The 23,413-nt window shown below is 41.0% G+C and overlaps 2 protein-coding genes across 2 annotated transcripts in view; one reads left to right on the plus strand and one right to left on the minus strand.

Moving 5' to 3' along the window:
• Positions 1–361: 361 nt before the first annotated feature.
• spg7 (SPG7 matrix AAA peptidase subunit, paraplegin) lies at positions 362–9,179 on the minus strand. Its single transcript, XM_038700859.1, has 17 exons — positions 8,605–9,179; positions 7,114–7,216; positions 6,936–7,025; positions 6,566–6,807; positions 6,321–6,460; positions 5,840–5,942; positions 5,607–5,732; positions 5,187–5,349; positions 4,724–4,897; positions 4,526–4,650; positions 4,148–4,250; positions 3,876–3,986; positions 3,661–3,776; positions 2,091–2,247; positions 1,639–1,802; positions 1,457–1,534; positions 362–1,332 (listed from the first exon to the last, which is right to left on the minus strand). Exons 1-17 carry the CDS (start codon positions 8,818–8,820, stop codon positions 1,126–1,128), a joined length of 2,418 nt encoding a protein of 805 aa, XP_038556787.1. The 5' UTR covers positions 8,821–9,179; the 3' UTR covers positions 362–1,125.
• Positions 9,180–10,735: 1,556 nt separating this feature from the next.
• Positions 10,736–23,413, plus strand: part of ankrd11 (ankyrin repeat domain 11) — a 123,204-nt gene continuing 110,526 nt past the window's right edge. Inside the window, 1 exon segment of the mRNA XM_038702048.1 lies at positions 10,736–11,181. The gene's annotated coding sequence lies outside the window, so the exon portion shown is untranslated.

Genomic DNA, 23,413 nt, shown 5'->3' on the forward strand with positions numbered 1-23,413 from the left:
AGAGTGGGACGCCATGACTGTGCCGCAAGAACCCCAGTAGCAAATAGGGGTGGGAGAAAGAAGAAAAATAAATAAATAAAAAATAAATAAATAAAGACTCCCAGATGCACCGTGATGCAAATGCGGAAGACCCCGACCCAACCAACAGACGCCCAAAAAATAAATAAATACAAAATAAAAACGACCATCCAAATGCCAGTTGACAACGCAATGCCGACGGAACGCAAGAGGCGTAACCCGCGGAAGAGCAGTGCCCGGACTGACCGCGGCATGCACACAACATAGACCAGTGCTCCCCCCCAACCCAGCACCCCACCACCGCGCAGCAAACAACCAAAACGCAATCAACATCAATGACACACAATATTTAAATAAAACTTTATTTGAATATTTACCAACACCATCCTGTGGGACTTTATTCACATGTGGCAATCAAACCTAATACATAGACATTTTTCAAAGAAAACACAAGCTCAACCTCTTCAGTCTATTGACACAATCTGTATGTCTCGCGGTGAGAGGGTGTGTGGAGTAATACCTGCTGCCAAAAGGCGTATTTCAAAATCTAATTTCCTCATTGATGGACAGCAGTTTCACTTGTTCCTTACCATTTCTGTTTCAGCCCACTCAAAAAAATACTTTAGTGCATACTATTATGTACAAATGTCCACAGCAATCTACTACAATCTGTTATAATTCTTTACCGCAGTTCACTTAAATACCAAACTCAATAATGCGGACCTTAATGTGTTTGTAGCTGTGAGTCACCTGAGTGAATGTAAATATATTTGGTGCATGTCAGTATAGAATGACCTGAGTTACAAATAGCTAACGATTCTTTTGCGATGCCATTTGCAGACACAGCAAAGGTTCTGCTTAAATAGACGTGTTTTGTTGTGTGCTCCCATGGCATAATAATATAGCTGTGCAGCAAGCATACAAGAAAATTTGCGATTCATTGTAAAATAATCATCCTCTAAGATTCACTGGCCCTGTTTCAGATGATCTAAATGGTTCAGCTAACTGCAAAACAAGTCCCAAGGTTTTATAAAAATCCACCAAGCCCCAGATCACCACCACACAATGCCGCAGTTGTAAAACAACTTTGAGACATACACTTTAAGATCAGACCGGCTGTAGATCCACATCCTCTTCTCTGCGTTTGCGGGGAGGTGGTGGAGGTTCGTCTTCTCCCGTGTCTTGTTTGTCCCTCTCTGCCTCCAACCAGCTCTGCGGGACGATCATCTTTTTGGGCCCATGGGGTGGGGGACCCAGCAAGGCTTCAATGTCATCGTAGTTCACTACCTCGCATTCTAACAGCGCATTGGCCAACTGGAAACACAGACCCAACTAGTCAGGACTTATAATGTAAGCACAGCAGTGGTGTGCTAAATGATAGCACAAAGTTACAGTTGAAAGCAGAAAGTTGCACAAAATGCATGATCAAAGAACTGACCAGTGTCAGCTTGTCTTTGTTGTCCAGTAGCAGCTTCTCTGTGTGCCTGTAAGCACGGGCTATCAACATCTTAGCCTCCTGAAAGAACAACAAGTGCTGTCAAATCTATAACCAAAACTCATTAACAGTGTGCTAATGTGGGCTACCAGAGAACAGAGAACAAATCCAATTTTAGAACCCACGTGGTCCATCTGCTGCTGCAGGCCCTGGCTGAAAGGACGGCGTCCAATGGCACCTTGCTCCTCTGTGTCTGGGAACGAGACCTGGCCAAGACTGTCACACATGCCGTACTGCTTCACCATAGAGTAGGCCACACGAGTCACCTTACGCAAGTCATCTTGAGCTCCTGGGGACACAGAGTCAGGATAATTAACTTTGGGTTACAATCCCACTGGGTGGCAAGTTATAGTACACAGTGTAGGAGAGTATTTGGATTTTCATACATTGTTGTTTTACATACTTAATTTTAGATGCTGAAATTCCTATTCATAGCTAAGTGTTGATCAGAGTTGATGTTTAATCAGTAGAAAAAAAACAATACAATGAACAACCAATTGTAAGTGCAAAGGTCAGAAGAAATGATTTGAGGCGTTCATTGGAAGAAGCATATGAGCAGGCTGTGATTAAAGTGTACCTGTTGTAACCTTGTTAAAGATGATAGCCTCAGCAGTTCTTCCTCCCAGAGCCATACACATTCGTTCAAACAGCTGCTCCTTGGTGAACAGGTACTGGTCCCGAGGTAGGATCTGGGCAAATCCCAGGGCTGCATTAGTCCGCGGGGCAATGGACACCTGAAAAACACAACACATGATCCATCTGTGATTTCAACACGAGTTCTTAAAATAGTGAAGTGAATGGTCCTGAAGGAGGAGCCTTGCTTCTTTTTTTAAATGATTGTTTCAAGGCCTTTTTATCTGTCCATCCATGTTGTCCTAAAATTGTTTTTTGTCTTTCACACTGCATTCAGTGTTTTTTTTCCCTCTTGCGCTAGCTTGGTCATCAGTATAAAGAGGCATTAGACCTCAGTGTTGGCAGCCCATCTGATAACCAATAACCAATTATATGTTAATTGGGTGCTGAACATTTAACACCCAGTCTGATGTCCTGCTCATTCTGGCTTTGATATTCAGATGTGTGAAGGTCTTATGGAGCAAATACATGATGAGGCAGCCCAGCAAAGACAGAGAAAAGGGACCCAGAGTCATTTGCTCAACCTTGAGATAATAAACAGTTCCTGCATCCAAATAAATTACAAAAATAAACTTCAAGAACTAGTCATATCAGTAAAGTGGAGAACTGAGAAATGGCTAACAAGATATTAGAAGATTGGTGCTGATTTCTTTAGAGTCTGACTGAATCTTAAGGCTTGTGCAGACTACACGACTTGCCGTCTTGTGATGGGAGTCTTGAAGTCATTGTGGCGTTTACACTACATGACAGATCGGTGATCAGTGACAGGGGGTCTCACACTACACGAGCTGACAGCGAACGTGTCACTCGACGGTGTTCTCCAAAACAAGTTTTGTCAAGAAAACATACGGGAAATGTGAAACGGGAAATGACACGATCCTACATACGATACCAAATGATACCAATTGTAAAGACAAAGAATATGGGTGAAAGAATGGATTACCACACGCAGGTAAGCAGGGATTGTCTGTGCCACAGAGAGAGCTGGAGGTGAGTAAAAAGTGTTTTGCGGTGAAAAAGTAGCTGCCTGTTCTGCCAGCTGTCTGCTCTCATTGGCTGGATGTGGATGTCGAGTCGGCTGACTCGTCCAGATATTTGGCATGCTAGATATCTGACAGATGTCGGCGATGTGTCAGAAATGTATCAGGGAGCCGTTTTGATGCGTCGTTGAGTAGTTCACACGTAACAACTGGCGACCGCTGATCAACCACTGATTTCACAGCCTGACGGTCGCCGAGCTCGCCAATCGGGCTAAAAATCGTGTACTAGGCTTAAATGGACATTTAACACTTCAACTCTCCAATACAAATATACATATATAATATAAAATACAAGCATCAATTCTGCCACACTATGGGAGGTGCTAAAATTTTGCACTATATGACTTCTCGGTTTTAAAAAAAATATGGTAGACATATAATTATGTGTTAAAGGATGTCTTTACACAGGACATATCTCATATTTCTAATAAAAGCCTACAATACAGTGAGGAGAAGGCATACAAGAGTGTGTACCTTCATGACTGCCTCTGTGTGCTCAAGTAGCCATCCCACTAAGGCATGTCCAGACTCATGGAAGGCAACCACCCTTTGCTCCTCTTTAGACAGGATCTTGCTCTTCTTTACACTTCCTGAAGACATAAACATGCACACGATTTGTCAGCTTGTGCCAGAGTGGCAACTGAGACAGTTATTTGTTTTCCCACAATACAGTTCTTGCATAATTGTACCTGCTATTACTCTCTCCACTGCATACTCAAAGTTAAAGGTATCGATGGACTTGTGGCCCTCTCTGGCAGCATGCAGGGCAGCCTCGTTACAAATATTAGCGATGTCTGCACCTGCAGAGAGAAAGTGAGTTGGCAACAGAGGTTTCATGTTCACCACATGGGGGTGGGGGGTTGTGATGTGATGTTTTTTTGTGGAGGCAGGCCATTATTTTGGTGTGGCTACAGATGTTCATCCATTTACACGAGGATAAAACAAGTAAATATGTATATACCACTGAAGCCTGGGGTGAGCTCAGCCAGACGCAGAGAGTAGACATTAGCTGGTTGGGTCAGCTTCAAAATCTTCAGATGTTGTTCATAGATCTCCTTCCTCTCCTGAGTAAGAACAATAAAAATTTGTGACAATATTACTGCTCAGCTGCAACAACATCACTGCAACAGATTTTTTTTTCAAAGAAAGGTGTTAAAATCTGAATATGGTGTTTTGAGTCCAATAAGATACAACTAAATATAATACAGTAACTACACCACTCTTTAATTTAGATTGCTGGCAACTGTGTGTGTGTGTATGTGTGTGTGTGTGTGTGTGTGTGTGTGTGTGTGTGTGTGTGTGTGTGTGTGTGTGGGCGCGCGCGCATGCTCAAGACTACCTGCAGTGTAGGCAGATCTATAAAGATATGCCTATCCAGTCTGCCCGGTCTCATGAGAGCATTGTCCAAAATATCTGCCCTGTTAGTGGACGCAAGGACAATGACGTGGTCTGTCGTTCCCATTCCTGCAAATAAGAAGAGTTCATATATCTGCAGCGGATGACAACAAACTGCTCCGAAATCCTAAGTTTTACTCACCATCCATCTCTACCAGCAGCTGGTTGAGGGTCTGCTCCTCTTCAGTATTGGAGAAGCCCGACATGTTGGTGGAGCGCTTCTTTCCCACAGCGTCAATCTCATCGATGTAGACAATGCAGGGTGCTCGGCCTCGAGCTTCCTTGAACAAACTCCTGACCCTAGCAGCACCCAGGCCTACACACAAACACAACGTAAGTTTAAGAATTTTGGAGATGATATTTACAGCAAAACTGGGAAACAATATGGGATGTGTATATGATGACCAAGAAAGAAAGAGCAATCCTCTTATCTCAAGAATAGTCAGAATTGTTCAATAAATGTCAGTATATTCCTGCACTGTAACAGAAAAACCGACATTTAAGATATCACAATTACTGCTACTCTCTATTGACTATCAACATTATTTTGGCTGTATGTTGATCAGCTATGTGCCATATTAATTGCTGGTGCTATCTTTACATACCTCCAATTACCTCCACAAACTCAGAGCCAGCCATAGCCAGAAAAGGCACCTGGGCCTCAGTGGCTACAGCCTTAGCCAGCAGGGTCTTCCCGCAGCCTGGAGGCCCAAGCAGCAATGCACCCTTGGGAACCTTGGCTCCCAGCTGCAGGTATCGCTCTGGATTCTGACAATAGATAACATCGTGGTAAGTAATAAGACTGCAATGGGGACACTAAAAGTTTTACTCATGAGAGATTTGGCTGGTAGATACAAAGGACTTCAGTTCATCAAGTACATATTGTGACAAAGGTTGAACTAAACCATCAATTAGATTCACTAATCGTTATATTACTTAATTGGGATTGAATATTCAATGTTTGCTTTACATGGCTAAAGTACTATACAAGACCAACATATATCACTGAGAGCCTGGTTTCTTACCTTGAGGTAGTCAACAAATTCCTTCACTTCCATCTTAGCCTCATGCATGCCCGCTACATCTTTGAAACTCACACCTTTACCAGACTTGCCGTCCACGATGGTGAACTTGGCCATCTTCAGCTGATTCTGTTGAGTGTGTTGTAACATGCAATTAATTTGCTTAAGTTGAATCAGTGGACCACAATGTTGTCCTAAATCTACACATGCCAATTCGCTTAAGGGGTTTCACTCACAAAAGCACTGAAGCCGCCCTCTCTGCCCCCCATGCCCGCTAGCCGAAAGATATACCAGAGAATAGCCACGCCAACGGCAGCCATCCCCAGAGCATAGACTGCACTGCAAAATGAACAGAGGTAAAGATATTGCATTGAGTTTTTGTTACTTCAAAGTAGGAGGAAATCAGAGTTCAAAACAAATAAAATACAGTTGGAGTTGAGGGCCAATTTGACAGATCTAACTGTTTAAGTGTATATAATAGTCACAATCACACAACGAAACAAAAAGGGATTATGGTTACAATACATAATGACGGTTCTTTATGAAATTACTAATGAGAAAAATAATCCAAGTTAATGAATTATGTTTTTTGTGGTGGACACATTCTTTTATTCTGTATGTAGAAAGCATCCCTTCAAAATGTTCAACCAATGCAGAGACCTCATGAATTGATTTCTTTTGATTTAAAGTCTGCTCCGAGAAAGGTCACATTCTTACTTTCCAAAGAATCCAGTGCGTTTGTAGGACACCGGTATCCTGTCCTTAGTGTCAATATTCAACTCTTCTTCAGCAGTTCTCAGCTTCTCCTCAAATTTGTCAATGTTGGCAACCTGCATTCTGTACATGAGCGCCAGCCTCTGCAAAGCAAGAAACATGGCAAGAAATGAAAGGTCAGCATGCACATCTGCTGTAAATTTCAGATGCCACCTTTGTGTGTTTGCATTAAATCATGCACAACATACAGGCCTCCCAAAGATAACTGCTCCAGGATGAAGGTAGATTTCTACAATGTCACTCTCAGGGACGACTTGCACGCGTGACACCTCTCCCTTGGCCAGCATCTCATTGACAAAGTCATTCCAAGAGATGTTGCCACCACTGGTATTAATTGAGTTCAGCAGGCTCATGATGAGCGCTATGATAAAGAGGGTCCGCAGGCGCTCCCGGTACATCTGGTCCTCCTGCTCACGACGTTTCTTCTCCTCTGAAAGGTGAGGCAAATTATGTTAGAAGAAGAGAATTAAAACAATCAGAGAAAGAAGTTAAGATCATAGCCAGGTGTGGAGCGCCCATCAAACAGCTATGTACCAAGCAGCTAAAGCAATTGCTTACCTTCATCTTCCTCTGGAGTTTTTCCCTTTGGTCCATTACTTTCATTTTTCTCTTTTTTAGATTGAGAAGTACTGAAGAAGTTAATTGCGCCTGAAATCAAAGTATTTTTCATCGTAAGTAGCTATAAGTCATAAGTAGCTAAGTAAATTATAAAAGGTCAATAAAACTGAGTGTTTACCTAATAGATTTGCCAAACCAACAGGGTTCCTCAGCAGGTTGCTCCTGATTAACTCTTTGCTCATTCCCACCAAGCCAGGACCCAAGGGTCTGTGGAGAAGACTCTATAATGGGAAAATTGGGACAAAATAGTTGAAAAAGTGGAATTAAAAACAAGTGCTGTATGATGGACATAAAATACAATTCATTTACAACCAAACAGAAGCAGTAAAGAATTATGTCATTTCAGATTTAAAGAACTTCCACAGTAGAATAACACCTTCATCGTTATAATCATCAGACGGAGAAAAAAAACAAGAGTTCACATTTAATTGTGAATGCATGGGCACACCCTTAACACCACTAATAGGTGCCAATGATTGTCACTGTCAGTAGACCACTTCAAGAAAGAGTCACCTTGTGATCCTTACTATTATTTTTTTTTTCTCAGTGGCTAACGGTCAAAACTTAAGTAACATTCTGTATCCATAACTTTTACAAACACATTCAAAACAGATTGATGGCAAATGTCCTGCATTTCTCAGTAACCAAGCTGAATTATATAGACAGTCTTAACAGAATATTTGTGTAAATAGAGAACTGTGTGTTTTGAAAAAAGTGTGGTTTGAAACTGCAATCTGAGTGTAAACCAGGAAATGTGCTTGCATTTTAGCAGGCTTGGTTCAGGTTGGTACATGAATTACAGGTTGTGGTCATTGTGTCACAAGTGCCATTGTTACTGTGTAAAAAAACTGTGAACTGATTTTTAATTTTTTTAAAAATATTTTTCACAAGTAAATTATTATATGCAATGATATAGAAAAATACTATAAAGGATATAAAAGCAAATGTCTGCATGTCTGATTTAATATTGATACATTAACTTTAATACAGTCAATACAGTGAACATATGCTTTTCTTATTGTATTGTAAAATACTGATATAGATGAAAATCATTCAAACTTCTATGATAGAAATTCATCATTTATGTAATGCTCCCTTTAATAGTGTTTTTGTTCCATGTATTATGAGAGACAGTGTATGCTTCCTGAGTGAGAATTGTTGCCAGTGTCGAACGAGCTTATTCTGAGACATGTATGAAGTGTTTTGGTGGTTTGAGTGAGTTTTGGAGATGAGATAAACTGTTTGGCCAAGATTTATGTTGTTAATGCAGACTGAAGAGTTAGTAAAAAGTGTCTTTAGTGTTGACCATGATAGAAATTGGATTGGATGAAAAATCTAATTTCAAGCCCAGGAAGAAAGCTGGCTTTATTTGCCAATAGGTATGTCTAATGGAAATCACTGAAACTTTAGTTTACACTGCAAGGCCAATTGTGTCTATGAGGGGCTCCGGGTATACAGATCACACTTCACATGAGTTTTAACTGTTTTTTTCACGTTTTACTCACACCACTAACAGTTACCACTACCAACCATGATTTCAAGCCACAATTTGGGATTGTATTTAGAAAGGCACTCATCCACCTATCATCTCGGATGTAATTTGTCTTACCTGAATGAGTTTCTGTTGCTCACTTGTCCGTGTCCGCTGTGTGGACAGAAGCCTCTTCCTGACATTAGCGCATCTGGACAGCACATTGTGAACACTGCCGCTGGATATCGGCCTGTTTGCTAAAATATGAGAGTTTTGCCTTGATAGCGTCCACAATAAACCTCTACTGTATTTTCTACAAAGGCCAGCGCGGTGCTGCAACAACAAAGCTGACATAGTGTCTGTTCTCACTGAACGCAGTATAGTCCCTTTACATTTTCCATAGATATCCGTTTTCTATGATATCAAATCTGTGTTTTCTAACGCGTTTGTTTACCTCGAACTGTTACCTCCGTTTAGAGCTAGCTTGCTATCTTATTCAACCGTGCAGCCGAGCAAAGATGTCACCTCGAAATCAACACTGCAAATACGTTATCCAGTCGGAACTTCCTGCACACGGAAAGGGAAGCAAAAACAGTGCGTATATAATTTAAATCTGACTTTATTGTCATTGTGTAATTATCATTGTTGTGGAGACTGTGTTTTATATGTGCTGTAGGTTGAATAATGTAGTTTAGCGCATCTCGTAGCCTTTCGAAAACATCTTTGCCTCGAACTTTGAACTTCAACCTTTCTTTGTGTTCATCAAGGACCTACCAGCTGCGCAGAGGTTTGCGCAGGTTTTATACAACACGATGTAATCTCTGCACTCTCCAGTCTCACATAATATTGCAGCCAAGTATGCAGTAAAGTGTAAATTAGCGTTTTATTGCTGATAATGAATATGTACATTATTACCAGTAACACCCGCACGTCTGCTACACGCGGGGGCGCACAGTCACTGCGCACTCAAGACATAAACATTAGTTTACAATTGCACAAGACGAACGTCTTGTGTTGAGTGACACTCGTGTGGTATAAGGTGTGTTGTGTTATTAAAAACGCATAAATGTGTAATGTATTCCTAGATACACTACATAGTAATGCAAATAATCAAAACAATAGTATTTCACAAAATACTTTATATTTTATAGAATATATTTTCAGTTCACAAGATTTGGCCTACGTGGATTCAGAGAACCTCAGAGAAAAGTATCAGTAACTAAAAGTATTTTTTGTTGCGACCATCGCAGTACTACTCCAGCAGAGTGCGCTATTGGTTGATAGAGTATAGCTCTGGATTCAGTAAACCATAGATCATAGGAACACAGTTAAAAACCTATCACATGTTTTGCGCTAGAGATTCATTGGACCACGTACCAAGCCCAAAGAGTTTGATGGTTTTCATTTCAAAGAATCACCTCAGCAAGTAATTTTAAAACCTCCTCTTATTTACTTGAAATATCACCAGTCAGTGAAATCAGCTGGTGGAGTCTTTTGAAAACATGCAGATCGCTGCTGTAAATAATCAAAGCTATAATGTCATGTCAAGCGACGTGCACAGGTCCGCTTGAGAGACATATTGCTTTACCCAATAAGAGTAGATATTTTTTTTCTTTGAGCCAATGGGAGCCTTCGTTTCATCCTTTCGCGTTTCATTTTGACCACTTGTGCGTTAAGTTTGTTGATCAGCACGTCCCGCTTCCTAGCAAGCTCTGTCTTCTCTGAACCCATCTATGGAAAACAAACCTTAGATCTTGGTAAGCGCCAGAATATGTGGCGAATACGGATGTCCGGGATTATACTTTTATGAGACGTGAGATAGGCAATAGTGCCATTTAATACATCGTTTGTGTGGGTGCCTTAGTTGGCAGCTTAATGAAAAGCTTACAAAAATTCAGTGCATATTTCGCTGTACACGTCATCGTTTGTATTATAAATAACCTATTATTCATAGGTTATTTATATAAACAATGAGTCCCAATAAAGTTTACGGTTCCTCGAAATGTAGAAAACGAGTGCACCAAGTGCCTGTACTCCATTTCCTTTTCTTGGTCTCCAACTATATAATGGAGTGTGGTCTCATGCATTTGAAACTGTGAACTACGTTCAGCCACGTTGGCGCCCTGCTTGCGTTTGTTCTGAAGCGAACAGGATGCCATGTGGATCCAAAATGGCGTCTGTTTCACTGTGTGCGGAAACGGTTACCGCCTACAGCTCCAGCGCCAATCAGGACGCTCGTATCATTCCCGAAGCGTTTCCGCCTTGAGCTTCCACACACCAGAGTCAAAGGCCGCTCGATACCGCTCGAATGGGTTGGCGGAGAGGATTAAACCGAAACAAAATATGATCCTTTGATGGTTTACGTTCACCCAAGCAAGACTACCGTCGTACAAATGGAGTGTGAAGGGTTCGTAGTTTGTGCTGAAGATGAAATAGCTACGCTGTAAACGCGTTTTCGTGGATATTTTATTGTTTTCGTTGGACGTCTGTTTGTTGGTCTACAAGGTTTTAACAAGCTAGTGCTAGCCGCGATTCTAGTGAGCTGCTTTTGAGCCGAGATGGTCGTCGCGAGTTTATGCGGATGTCTCCGGACCAGTCTGTACTGAACCGACGTCAACAAATGGGACCATCCAGCATTGGCCGAAAACATCGCGGCATAGACTAAACATTAAAGATTCAAATAACTTTTTTGAATTTGTGGAAATTCAGACAGAGGTAAGTCGCAATTTACTATTCCTGCAAAGCTAACGCGTTAACAACAACAAACGGGACTATTGCTGCCCCCGTGGTTAACTCGGTTGATGTGTGTTACACAAAGGCCAACTTGCAATATTTTCATTTGTTTAGGTTAAATGAGATTCATGGTTATATATATATATATATATATATATACAATTTACTTTTGTTTTCACTGGAAATCCACAAAGGTTGTTTAGCACGCTGCTCTGCTTCTTGTACACAGACAGCCTTTCTGTCGTTACGCTTAGGTGTTTTTTTTTCTTCTTTTTTATTTGATCAAAATGTATTCATTTCGTGTGTTAACTTACACTTTGAGGTATCGTGAGCCATCTTATTTATTGTCTTATTTTGGTTTAGTAAATCATTGCCCATGCTGGGACTGATGCTGGTGGTGTGTTGTTATTTAAGAATTCAAGTAAAATGTTTTGAGCAAGCAACTAGTCCTGCAGAACTACATAGCAGGCATGCACGTATGCATACTAACAGATAAGCCTTGTGCGTGTGTTTTGGAAGGCTTCTCTTGAGAGCAAAAATTAATTCACTTACACCTCTACAGTAATAATGATAAATCTAGAGTAATATTATGGCGTATATTTGTTCCAATACTCACAGGATTAGCACTAAAGAGCACTTAACAATATCAAAAACAATTATTATTACATTTCTCGTGAGGGGTGATAATCCAAATCATCCAAATATTGACCTATATTTGTTGATCTAAAACAATACTAGCCTACCTGCTGTGCCCAGCGTCATAAATTCCTGTCATGAAGCACTGTGTCTTGTCTAGTTGCTTGTCTATTCCAGCACTAAGGCAAAATGTATGTGCAACAAGCCTGTCTGAAAGGAAAGCAATGAATAAGATTGCCAGAACTACAACCCCTGAAGAAAATTTGAGTGCTTTGTATGGCTATTTAAAGAACAGTTCTTTGCAATGCCCACAGGCAGTCTGGATTTATCAGGAAGTGTCTGTATATAGTTAGTAGTAACAGTGGGTTATATAGATGGATAACTGTCATAATTACCTAAGTTAGTTCAGTGCAGTCAGTGCCTGTGTTTTCTGTATTAAATAACATGTAAAGGAGGGGCACAACATGGTGGGATTTGAGATGAGCTGAAGAGGAAACGAAATATGGAGGAGAAGCTCTCCACTTTGGTGCAGTACCAATGCTGAGGAAAACACTGCAGTGCCGCTGGTGGTGTTTTCCACCAAGATACAGAGAGTGTTTTAGCTTGTTGGGGCGTTCATGTTGACTACACTGCAGAGGCAGTGATGCATATCACTGTCTCCCATGAGCTTGTGTAGGTCCTATTTTTCTGTGTCTGTATAGTTAAATCCTCAAATAAAATGGTTTCACATGCCCTATTCTGTGTGGGATTTAAATATAAACACAGTAGGGTTTTTTCAGGATTCTTAACAAATGTTATATCTAATACATTAATATATATCACTGATGTTTGTTTACATTGTAAATAAAAAGATAACCCCCCTACACACACACACACACACACACACACACACACACACAATAAAGCGGAAGTTTCTCTTCAGCATGAAATGTTATCATTGTGTGTCAGGGTCTGTCAATAAATTTGATAGTTGAATATTTTGTTCTTTGGCATTATAGGCTGTACACATATGTCTGTTATGTAGTGGACACTTGTATACCTTTTTTAATTGTTTTCGTATAATTTACTAGTGTTAAATCCTATTAAGACTATTGCAGCCAGTCCAGGACAGTAGTGGGGACCCATTATGGTGTGCATTCCTCTAAGCTAGGAATGGAGAAATGTCATGCTGCATTTTTCAGTTAATGCAGCACATTGGTTCTATTTATTATTATTATTATTATTATTATTGCAATAATAATAAATAGGAATCTTATTGAGATATTTTAGAATTTTATTTTAAACTATCAACTGTCATAAGAAAGGATAATTGCCATACTTATGTGACACTCTTGAACTTTACATTCTACCTGGTTCCCATTAGTGAGGGCTAGATTATGCCCCCTTTCCTTTAAGTAGTACCAGAGAATTACACCGTGCCCTCTGCCTGCAGGAAATGGAGTTCTGCTGGGGTCAGGAAGGTCATGAGCTGTGTTTTTAGCTTGGGGTTACAGGTTTTGTGCAATAGAAAAGTAAGCAACCTTTCTGTGTTTCTGGTCTTCTACTGCCCAAGGCCCTGATCAGATAGAGAGCACGCATTTTGCAGCAAGAGGTTTCTTTTTCCAGTTTTCTGTAGACAAGAAGCGCTTTGCGTGCTGCTCATGCAGCCTGGGCACCTTATGTTTTTGCAGTAGTGCTTGGGATGACAGAACTTTAACTCAGAAAACTATGTGATGTGATATGCGTTACTCTCATTGTCCATTCAAATCAGATTTTTGAGTTTACTTCACAGCAAAATCAACGTTAGGCTAAGGACAGGTCTGTGGTTGCAGCAAGCTGCTTTTTGAAAAACAAATTGTAGGTGTCCTCTAAAAAGGCAGTGCGGTGTGCCTCAGATTTTGCAGGTTGATCGTGGCCTAACAGTGGCTCTTGTAAGAACATTTGCTGGCACAACAGTTTGTCAACATTTAGGTTGCTTACATATCAGTCTGTTGTGACAGCTGTGCTGTGCACAAAGATGTTGTCGTAAACCTGCCTGATTGTTCTGGGTCTCGTCCTCAATCTTAATTTCTCTTTTTAAAGATGTTTGTTGCCCGTCTGAATCTCTGGTGGTCTACCACATATTTTTGAAGCTGACTGAAAGACAAACACAACTGCTTCATGGCAAAAACACAACAAAAGTAAAAGCGAGAAAACAAGACCCTTTTGTTGTTTGGATGGCGCAACAGTAACGGTTGCGCAGGACAACCTGCTGATCATTATGTCCAGTGTAGCATGATATAGCGTTTCAGCATTGACATCATGATGTGCAATAGTCACACTGCAGGACGTACGATGTTAAGTCAGGCAAATTAACTCAAACACGCATGCAGTGTTTTTGCTGCTTGATGCAAAAGAAAAACTTGCATGGTTCTCGCTTTCCATGACTAATCTACAAGAAAGTCTGTCTGATATTCCATAATTTAGTCCAATTTAAGGGTTTAATCACTTCCCAGTGTGCTCTGATGAAGAGATTCACTTCATCAATTTATCAGACAGCCAAAGCAAGCCCCACTAGTCACCTACCACTACCTGAAAATGAGCACTGCCTGTTTTAGTTGTTTGATAAACTGATCAGGTGCACCCTTTCACCAGAGCACCGAGCCAAACTGATGGGCTGTGCATGCAGAGTCTGTGAATCACCTGCCTGTGAACATACATGTGACACTGCTACTGGCACAGATGATGTTGCCTGGATGCTAGAGGCTGGCATTCAGTTACTCGAGGCAGCTTTTGAGTGCGTGTGTTACCATTATAAGTGGCACCTTGTCTAATGTAACGCATAACACACACAACCCACAAACAAAACCTACAGCATCCACATCTATCTGTACTTACATCTTGTCGGCATATAGATAGATCTGTTTGTTACTTGAGAGAGGTTTACCATCCTCAGTCGTGGAGGACAGGAGGCATGTTTATTTTCCACCACGCAGATTAAGCATACATTTGAACAACAGATTACGTGTAAATAACGCAACTGTGACACACAAGTCCCTTTGTAAAGTTTATTAAGAATTATGAATAACCTCCTGTGTACCAGTATTGAGACCGTCAAACCCAAATGAAAGAAATGTTACCGAAGCATCAAAGCCTATCAGGGATGATAAACAAGAGAAGGCAGATTAAAAAATAAGCAGATGCACAGAGCACTGCAGTAGTTGCACAGTAGACATCAAGCTTCAGAATATGACTCTGCATGTTAACTATTCAGCAGCCAGATTTACTATATTCTCATTAATGACCACGCCAGTCTTCCTACTGTCTATTATAATTTACTAAATGACTCTGGAAACGTATTAATGCCATCACTGTCAGTTTTAGTCACACGTGTTTTTGGTGAAATCCATTGTATGTGTGCCTGGCTATCTTTATTCTTAGTAACATTTAAGCAGGACCATTATTGTCCAGTTAAAAGTGAATGGAATCTGCCAACCAGTCTGTAATCCAACCAAAAGCTGATTGCTGCTAGCCATCCTGGCAATTGTTTGAAATCTTTAACTGGTCACTGGTTTGCAAGGATTTGTCCCACCACTTCCTTTCTTTGTTTGTGATGGCAGACGCCTGTGTATGAATTGATTGCACGTTTACCTGAGCCTCCAGCAATTGTTCTTCTAGAAAGCAAAGGCGAAAACTCAGAGGTCAAATAATGGTTTTAAAGAGGAATTATTTATTTAGAGACACTCATTATTGTAAATGAAAGTTTAAAAAGGTTGTTAGCTAAGTAAAATCATCCGTACAGTGGCTTTATGAGACATTTTCTGTCCAATGCTGGAACATTTAATCACTTACTCAGCAGAAAATGAATCTCACCATTAATCAATAATCTCAGTAATTTATCGGGGTAAAATACCAAACTTCTCAAATGGGAGAACAGTCATTTTTTTCATATAATTGTAAATTAGTGTTTATGATTACTGGTGACAGTTTATGACCTAAGTGGATGAATCCTTATTGAGAAGGTAATTGACCGCCTGGTTGTCAGCCCTTCTCCTGTCCTTTGGATTTGATTCAAGTTGCAATCAGCACATCATTCGGCAAAAAAAAAAGTCAGTCTATGATTGTTTGTTGGTTAATGTACTGCTTGAAAATGACTAACCAAGATAATGTTACCATTTCCCCATCCAATTTATGGCTGGATTTTTCTGTGCATTTTGCATGTTTCTACATAGTAGGGTTATCATATCAATGTGAAAATCCTGTTTGTCGCAAAGTTTGTTTGCTAAAAGTGTAGGTGAACGTATTTATTTATAATGCATAGCCAAAAATACTAGACAGGCAGTGAGTAGCGACTGTGTGATTTGTCTCTGAAACGTTAGGCGTAGGGATCTACCGTGGGCCTATTTCACTCTTAAACGCTCCAAAAAATAGATCTGTACGAACCGGAAAATGTTTTACGAGTACAACCAACCGTAATCTCCCACCCCGCCGGACCCTCAATGCTAATCGTCCAAAACATAGACGGAGTGGCGATCAGGAGTAACAGGATTAACCTGGTTGGCCAGTCGCTCTATGGCCACTTGAACAGCCTCCTTACTGAAAAACAAGAGCGAGATGCGCCACCAGCAGCTGAATCGGGAAGACAACAGGGAAAGTTCAAGGAGTGTGTGGGTTTGGCTAGTGTTAGCTGGCTGTGTAGCTAAATCGGTGCCTTTTATTGAAACGCATTCAACTTTTCATAAAGCCGATACTCTCGTCACTGTCACTTTTTGTGAACAGATCAATCACAGTCTGGATGAAGCGGGATTTTTAAAAAGGTTTGATGTGCTGCAACAAACTTTATAAATATTGAACTCAGTGTTCTGCATAAATGGGTATGATTATTGATGAGTTGATGAGTAGCCTGCCTGAAATCAAGGTTGGAGACTATCATGTAGCCTGGAGCATTTTTCTTGCACAAAGTTAATGAATAAAAAAAAAAACCCCAAACTGAAACAGCTGTAATTTGAATTATTATACTAGTGGTAAGTTATATACTATTATATGAAATTATATTGAATATAGTAACATAATGAATATATTCATATCAAACTTACAGTTTACTATTAAATTAACAATATACTTTTAATTTAATGTTATGTTCCTCCTCCAGGTTGTGCCTGTGCTACACCGCCTACGCTACTTACGTTATTCATCACTCAGTTTATTCTCTTCATCTTTGTTCCCTCCTTGAATTTTGTTGCATTGCTCAAGTGGTCCATCAAAGTTATCACACACATCATTGCAGGCAAGCTCACATTATCTAGTTTAAACCAACTAAAACACAAAAGTACACTGTGTTTCACATGATTTGCTGTAATGTTGCGTACATAAACGTCATAGCTTATGTAAGACAGTTGCTTTTCGCAGGAAAGCTGACCAGTCCTTCACATAGAAAACAGTTTGCCCATACAGGCTGTTATAGGCAACTGAGAAAGTTGATGAATGCCTCAATTTTTAGGTGGCGTTAGAACCTGATGACACATAGGCAATAAATATGTTATAAATATAATTAAATTCCTTTTAAAAACTCAAAGTCCCTTTTAAAGGTGTGTGGCTGATTTAATCAGTAACAGCTCAAAGTGGCGCGGCAGTCTTAAAATATGTTGATATGTCTTAAAGGTATTGAATTTTACTTCAGGATTCCTGTGTATATACGCTGGCTTAACACAGAACTGTTAACTTTACTTAATTTCTTAGAAGTTGATAATTTAGTAGTTATATTCAGTAATTTAATTAAGGTTGTGGTATTGATAATGGTATAGAATATTGATATTTTTCAAGGTATTGAATCGAAGTTAGAAATTCCAGTTTTGTGACAACACTAAAACATAAGGCTCGTGCAGACTACACGACTTTCAGCGTCGGCTGATCACCGGGCTGTTCACACTATACAACTTGCCGTCATGTGATGGGAGTCATGAAGTCGTTGTGGCGTTCACACTACGTGACTGACCACGTTTTGTCAAGAAAATGCACGTGAAACGGGAAATGACGCGAACCGACACACAAAACAGCTGTTTGTTATATATTTATTACATTTATTCATTTAGCTGACGCTTTTATCCAAAGCAACTTACAATTGCTATACATGTCAGAGGTCGCACGACTCTGGAGCAACTAGGGGTTAAGTGTCTTGCTCAGGGACACATCGGTGGATGTCTCACAGTGGGAATCGAACCCAGGTCTCCCACACCAAATGCAAGCATCTTATCTATGCACCATCACCACCCCCATATATAAATATAGAAATTATAAAGACAAAAAATATGGGTGAAAGAATGGATTAGCACACACAGGTAGCAGGGATTGTCCGTGCTACAGAGAGAGCTGGAGGTGAGTAAAAAGTGTTTTGCGGTAAAAAAAAACTAGCTGCCTGCTCTCATTGGCTGAATGTGGATGTTGAATTGGCCGACTCCTCCAAATATTTGGCGTGCTAGATATCTGGCTGGCGTCTGCCATGTGTCATCGATGCATCAGGGAGCTGTTTTGATCACACATAACGACTGGCGGCTGCCGATCAATCGCTGATTTACCCCTGATCACAGCCTGACGCTTGCCGAGTTCACCGACCAGCAAATCGGGCTTAAAATCATGTAGTGTGAACTAGGCTATAGGTGTTAATGAGCTTAAAAAGCACCTTTGTTTTTGTTCCATTAACTGGCCCAATATTTAAGTAGTGGCCCAAATACTGTTGGTCTTGTTAGAGTTTCTCAGTGTGAGCAGAAAAGGTGAGGACATTACGCTGGGGAAACTGTTGATATGTCAGTGGTCGTTAAGGGAGGAAATTGGTGGCACTTTTTCTGCTCCCGTGCCCCCATGTAAGATGTAATATATAATAATAAGGTGCATAGGTGGCTGATACAGTACATTGTGCAATTTCTTCTATGAAAATGGCTCGAGTTTCCAATAGAGTAAAACAGCTACTTGTGCTAGTTGTAAGAGGGGGAAAAGAAGCCTTAAGCTGCAACTCCAGCACCCACTCTGCCTGCCTTCTGTCCATGCAGGCTCTCCCCTCCCCCTTCCGTGCTGAGAGTGTGGTCCTTTTAGGTAAACAAGCATGGCTTCTCCTGTTTCTTGCCCCTCTTTGTCTGTCCCTGCCTTTCTTTTCCATTCTCTGTCTCAGTTTCTCTCTCATCCTCCCTGTTCAAGTTGTGTAAATCTTTTATAGCTGCTGTACTACCAGCACAATCTCTGCGGATACTCAAATGGCATCTGAAGCACTTTGAAATTCAGCCTAGTCCTTTGCCCCCTCTTCTATCCTCGAAGCAAAATGGAACAAAATGGCGGGCCCCAATCCTGCTGTTTTCCTCAGGGACCGTAGAGCCTCATTTCAGAGTTTAGGAGGTCCCGATGGTTAACGGCATCTTTAACTTGTGTTAGGTTGTGCTTACTTCCTAGCCTTCTGCTGCACCACTCTTGATAATATTTTCTCTTCCCCGAGTCTCTTGCACATCAAAGGGAAATGTTCTCTATTCTGGCATGCTGCTGCTTCTCCAGAAATGTGCTTTTTACAGTCTTGGCTTTTGATCTTTCTGATCGAAGCATAAAAAGGAATATATTGTGCTTTTGTTTTTAAGGGAATCTTACTGATATGCTTAATCATAATTTCGGCTATTCAGAAAATTCAAAACTTGTATCACACAGGAGCAGACTGCCAGGGTTTGATATTTTTGCCATTCTTTCAGTAAGGTGAATAAACATATGTTCATTTGAAGATTAGAAAAGAACCGTTAAAACAAAGAGAGGTTGTAATAGATCTACTTAAGATTTGTTTAAAGGCTATTTGGTAGGGAATTAGGATTTGTAGAGCTTGGTCTTTACGATCTGATGGCCTGGTAAGTGTAGGCCTACAGAGGACCATTTAATTACACTTTTAGTTTCATTCTGACTTACCCCAAATATGTTCAGCCATTGTAAGTTTGAATCACAGTTGTCTCACACTGAACTCAAGTGAATGTATAATTGCTAAATGTTCCCTTATACTGACACATCTTCTTAGTAGGTTAACATATTTTTCATAGACATGCTACTGTTGAAATTCCCGACAGGTGACTCTTAAGGAAGGATGATAATAGTGAAAGTCTTGGCTATGAAAAGCAAGACTTTTCTCAGTGTTTGTACATGTGAGACAACCTGAGGAGGTAACACTATTAGGCAAATGGCTCTGCGCCTCAGTCTGGACAGGCATGAATTAGGGGTGGTGCAAATCTGGAGACAACAGTTGGTGTTTTGATTAGATGTGCTGCTGAGCAGGAGGCTGCATGGAATGATGTATTATCTATACGTGGCATTGGAAATTTTCTGAGGTTTTAGTCGGCCAGGTCTGAGAGCTGATGGCTGAGACAGTCTGTGTGGTGTGTCCCTCTGGGCTCGGCTGTTCTGGTCTGTTCAGTCTGTTGCTGACACACAGGGAAAAGGACAGGCTTGCTTGCCTGGACTCACTTACCTTCTCTGTTTTTTTCCCCTCCCCAATCTTAAGCCCTTTTTAAGGGTTTTCCATGCCCATCGAAAGCTAAGGTGGCCCGCCCATATGTTTTTTTTTTTAAACCCTTCTAGTAGGCTGTGTTATAAAACAGAACATGTACACATCACAGCGTCTGAGAGTGAAAGCGAGAGAATTAAAAATCTTTTCTGATGTTGTTTTCTGTTAATGCTAACTCATCACTTATTGAATCTGCTTTTCATAGCTAGAGCCTTCAGTGAATAGAAGTTTAAATTACTTTAATTGTGGAATGGCCATTAGGTTAGTTGGGTATTATTGAGCTAAGAAGCGGGTCTAAATCTATGCTGGGACATTTTAACCATTGTTTGTTAGGTTAGGCAAAGAGCTGCTGGCCATTGGCTTTTGGTGGGGTGTACTGATGGTGGTACACAACACCATTAGTAGTTTATTTTTAAACGTGTCTATTAAAGCTGAACGACTATAGTAATTCCCTAAGTCATACGTCATTCTCCAAGCTTGCGCGGGCGCACCGTCATGCCTCATTTAACTGTCACGCCTTGTTAAGTCAGAGCATCAAACCGATAAACAGCTAGCTAACCAATTTATCATGCAATACATACACCCCCGCGGTAAAGTAAGCGCACCATAAAAAGTAGTGGGAGTTATCGTGTGCAGTGCGTGACAGGACTATCGACTGTATGATTGATAACAGCTGATACGCACATATTATTTTCTGTCATGGGTAAGTAATAGCTACTCCTGCCAGACAGTAAAGTGTACTAAACTTTATAGTGTAGTGATGTTAACACAGCATATCGTTAGTGAACACTCCAGCCTGTCAGTTTTTGGTTTTCATGGTAATGTACTACGTCCGACTATTAACCACACCCCCATTCTCTGTTTGAGAACGAACGTTAACCAAAAGCGGCAGTTAAAACTGGCTGGAGGGGGGTTTTAAGTGTGAGTTGACGCTGGACAAAATCATGGCACGCCTCTGTCTGTTCGGCTGGCGCCATTATCCCACGTTTTCCTCTAGTTTCATTTGTTGTGCCTGTCTGTGCCTGCTTTGATTGGTGAGTAGGACCGTAACAGGAGGTGCATGGCGCTTGTGATTGGCGAGCAGATCTGTCACACAAGGATGACAACAGAATGAATTTGTAACTGCATGACTGTTTGAAACGGGTCAGATGCTCTGAGTAATAAACTTATATTTTAATCGCTGTCTTCACGATTAGCTTTCAAATCGCAATTTCAATTTGAAAATGATTAATCGTTCAGCCCTAGTGTGTGTGCATATAGCATTCATGTTCAACACTGTTGTTCACACAGTATTAATGTTGCAGAGCTGAAACAATATTGTTTTTCTTAAGCAGTCAACTTGCCGTGACTGACTGCCATGACTTTTCCCCTATTGCATTGTCAGCCCTCTCTTCTAACATGACGTCAAATTGATGGTTAACGCGATGTATGTGAAAGCTGGTTCTTCATTCCCCATCACTGTAGAGATGGAGTAGGATGTTGTGTTCTGTCTATAACAAACTTTTGCCTCCCTTCCTCAATTAATAAAATATCTCTGGGCTTGGTTGCCACTTTGCTTCACGCTGACTGCTGTTGTGCGCCGAGGCAAACCGCAACATCAGTTTTCTTTAAGCCCTCTTGTGCCTGGCCATCCTCTTGTTATTGAGCATAAGCAATAAGCTGAGACAAGGGGGTAAGGGTGTTAGGACAAAGTGTTGTGTGGGGGAGGGTAGAGGTGGCTTGGCCTGGCTGAATCTCAATTACCAAGGCCCTTCAGCAGGGCTGGCCTTTTGATGGGCCAGCTGCAGCCATTCATCCACCCATTTACATTGAAATGCAACAGCAGGAAGGGGGGGAGGGGAGGACTGTGGGGAGATGGGTGTCTGCGCTTGTGCGGGTGGGATGTGAATGAAAAGCAAAGGCATACCTAAATACCAAAGAGACGAGGTCCATCAGTCGGGGCCCAAGCCCATGCCCCTGCTCACCAATACGTGCAGCCTTACTTTGTTTCCCCCCCAGCATGCTGTGAGGCAGTATACCTAACACAAAGGATCTAAGCACCCTTTTTGACCAGTACATGCATTTCCACCACTCAGCTCTTTTCTGTCTTTGCAGCCAGACGGGTGGCTATAAAGAGGTTGTGATTCATCCCACTGTCCGTTTTAACAGCACTCCACCGTTACACTTATTGTTGATGCTGCTTTTTGTACTTTGCCTTCTTCATATTTTGTGGGTAATTGCCTTCAGGCAGATGATTTACTTGTGTGGGTTCTTTATCAAGGATCATTTATTGAAGCTTGTTTGGGCTGTTGAGTTTCAAGTTCTTGTTCCTGGCTCGCTGTAATGGAGGTCATATTCTACTATTGGCTGGTAGAAGAAGCCTGTTCTGTAATTCATTAGGGACACAAACTGTAGTTCAGACAAATGAGGCCAGTGTGTCATTTTTTCCGAGTTCATCCAGCTTTCCAGGATAACTTGGGTGTCCTCAGAGGTGTGCATGTGACAGTGATTGAGATGCATTTTGGTGAATGTGTTGAAGCCATGTTCAGGCTGGCTGTAGCACTGCATCAGAAACCGCAGCCATCTCATTTATTTCAGTGAGGCCACTGCTTTGGCACACCAGTTGTGTCAGAGGGCTGCAGCAAAAAATTACACAAAACTTGTATTTGACTGAACTTTTGCAAACACAATGCAACATCATCTAGCAAAAATACTGTGTTTGCTGCTCAAATACGTTCAAGCGCGGATTTACAAAGAATACTTGTCAAATATATGGCTTAGATCTACCGTTTACTTGTGGTTATTGAGATGGAGGATAAATCATTGTTTCAGTGAGAACTTACTGTTGGGCTGCAGCTAACAATGATTTTAGTATTCAAAGCTTCTATAGATTATTTCAAAGATTCATCGATGAGTCGTTTAAGAAGTACTTTTGCTTGGCGGTGATTGGTGACAGGGGGTCATACACTACACGAGCTGACAGCGGCTCTATCACCTGAGGCAGGTCTCCAAACTACGTTTTGTAAAGAAAACCCACAGGAAATGTGAAACGGGAAATGAGCGATCCTGCACACGTAACAGCTGTTGTTTATTATATAGATGGCAATTATAAAGACA

Source organism: Micropterus salmoides, unplaced genomic scaffold (genome assembly GCF_014851395.1).
Source record: "Micropterus salmoides isolate LMB-PRFRI ecotype aquatic unplaced genomic scaffold, ASM1485139v1 Ms_hic_scaffold_6, whole genome shotgun sequence".
NCBI lineage: Eukaryota > Metazoa > Chordata > Actinopteri > Centrarchiformes > Centrarchidae > Micropterus > Micropterus salmoides.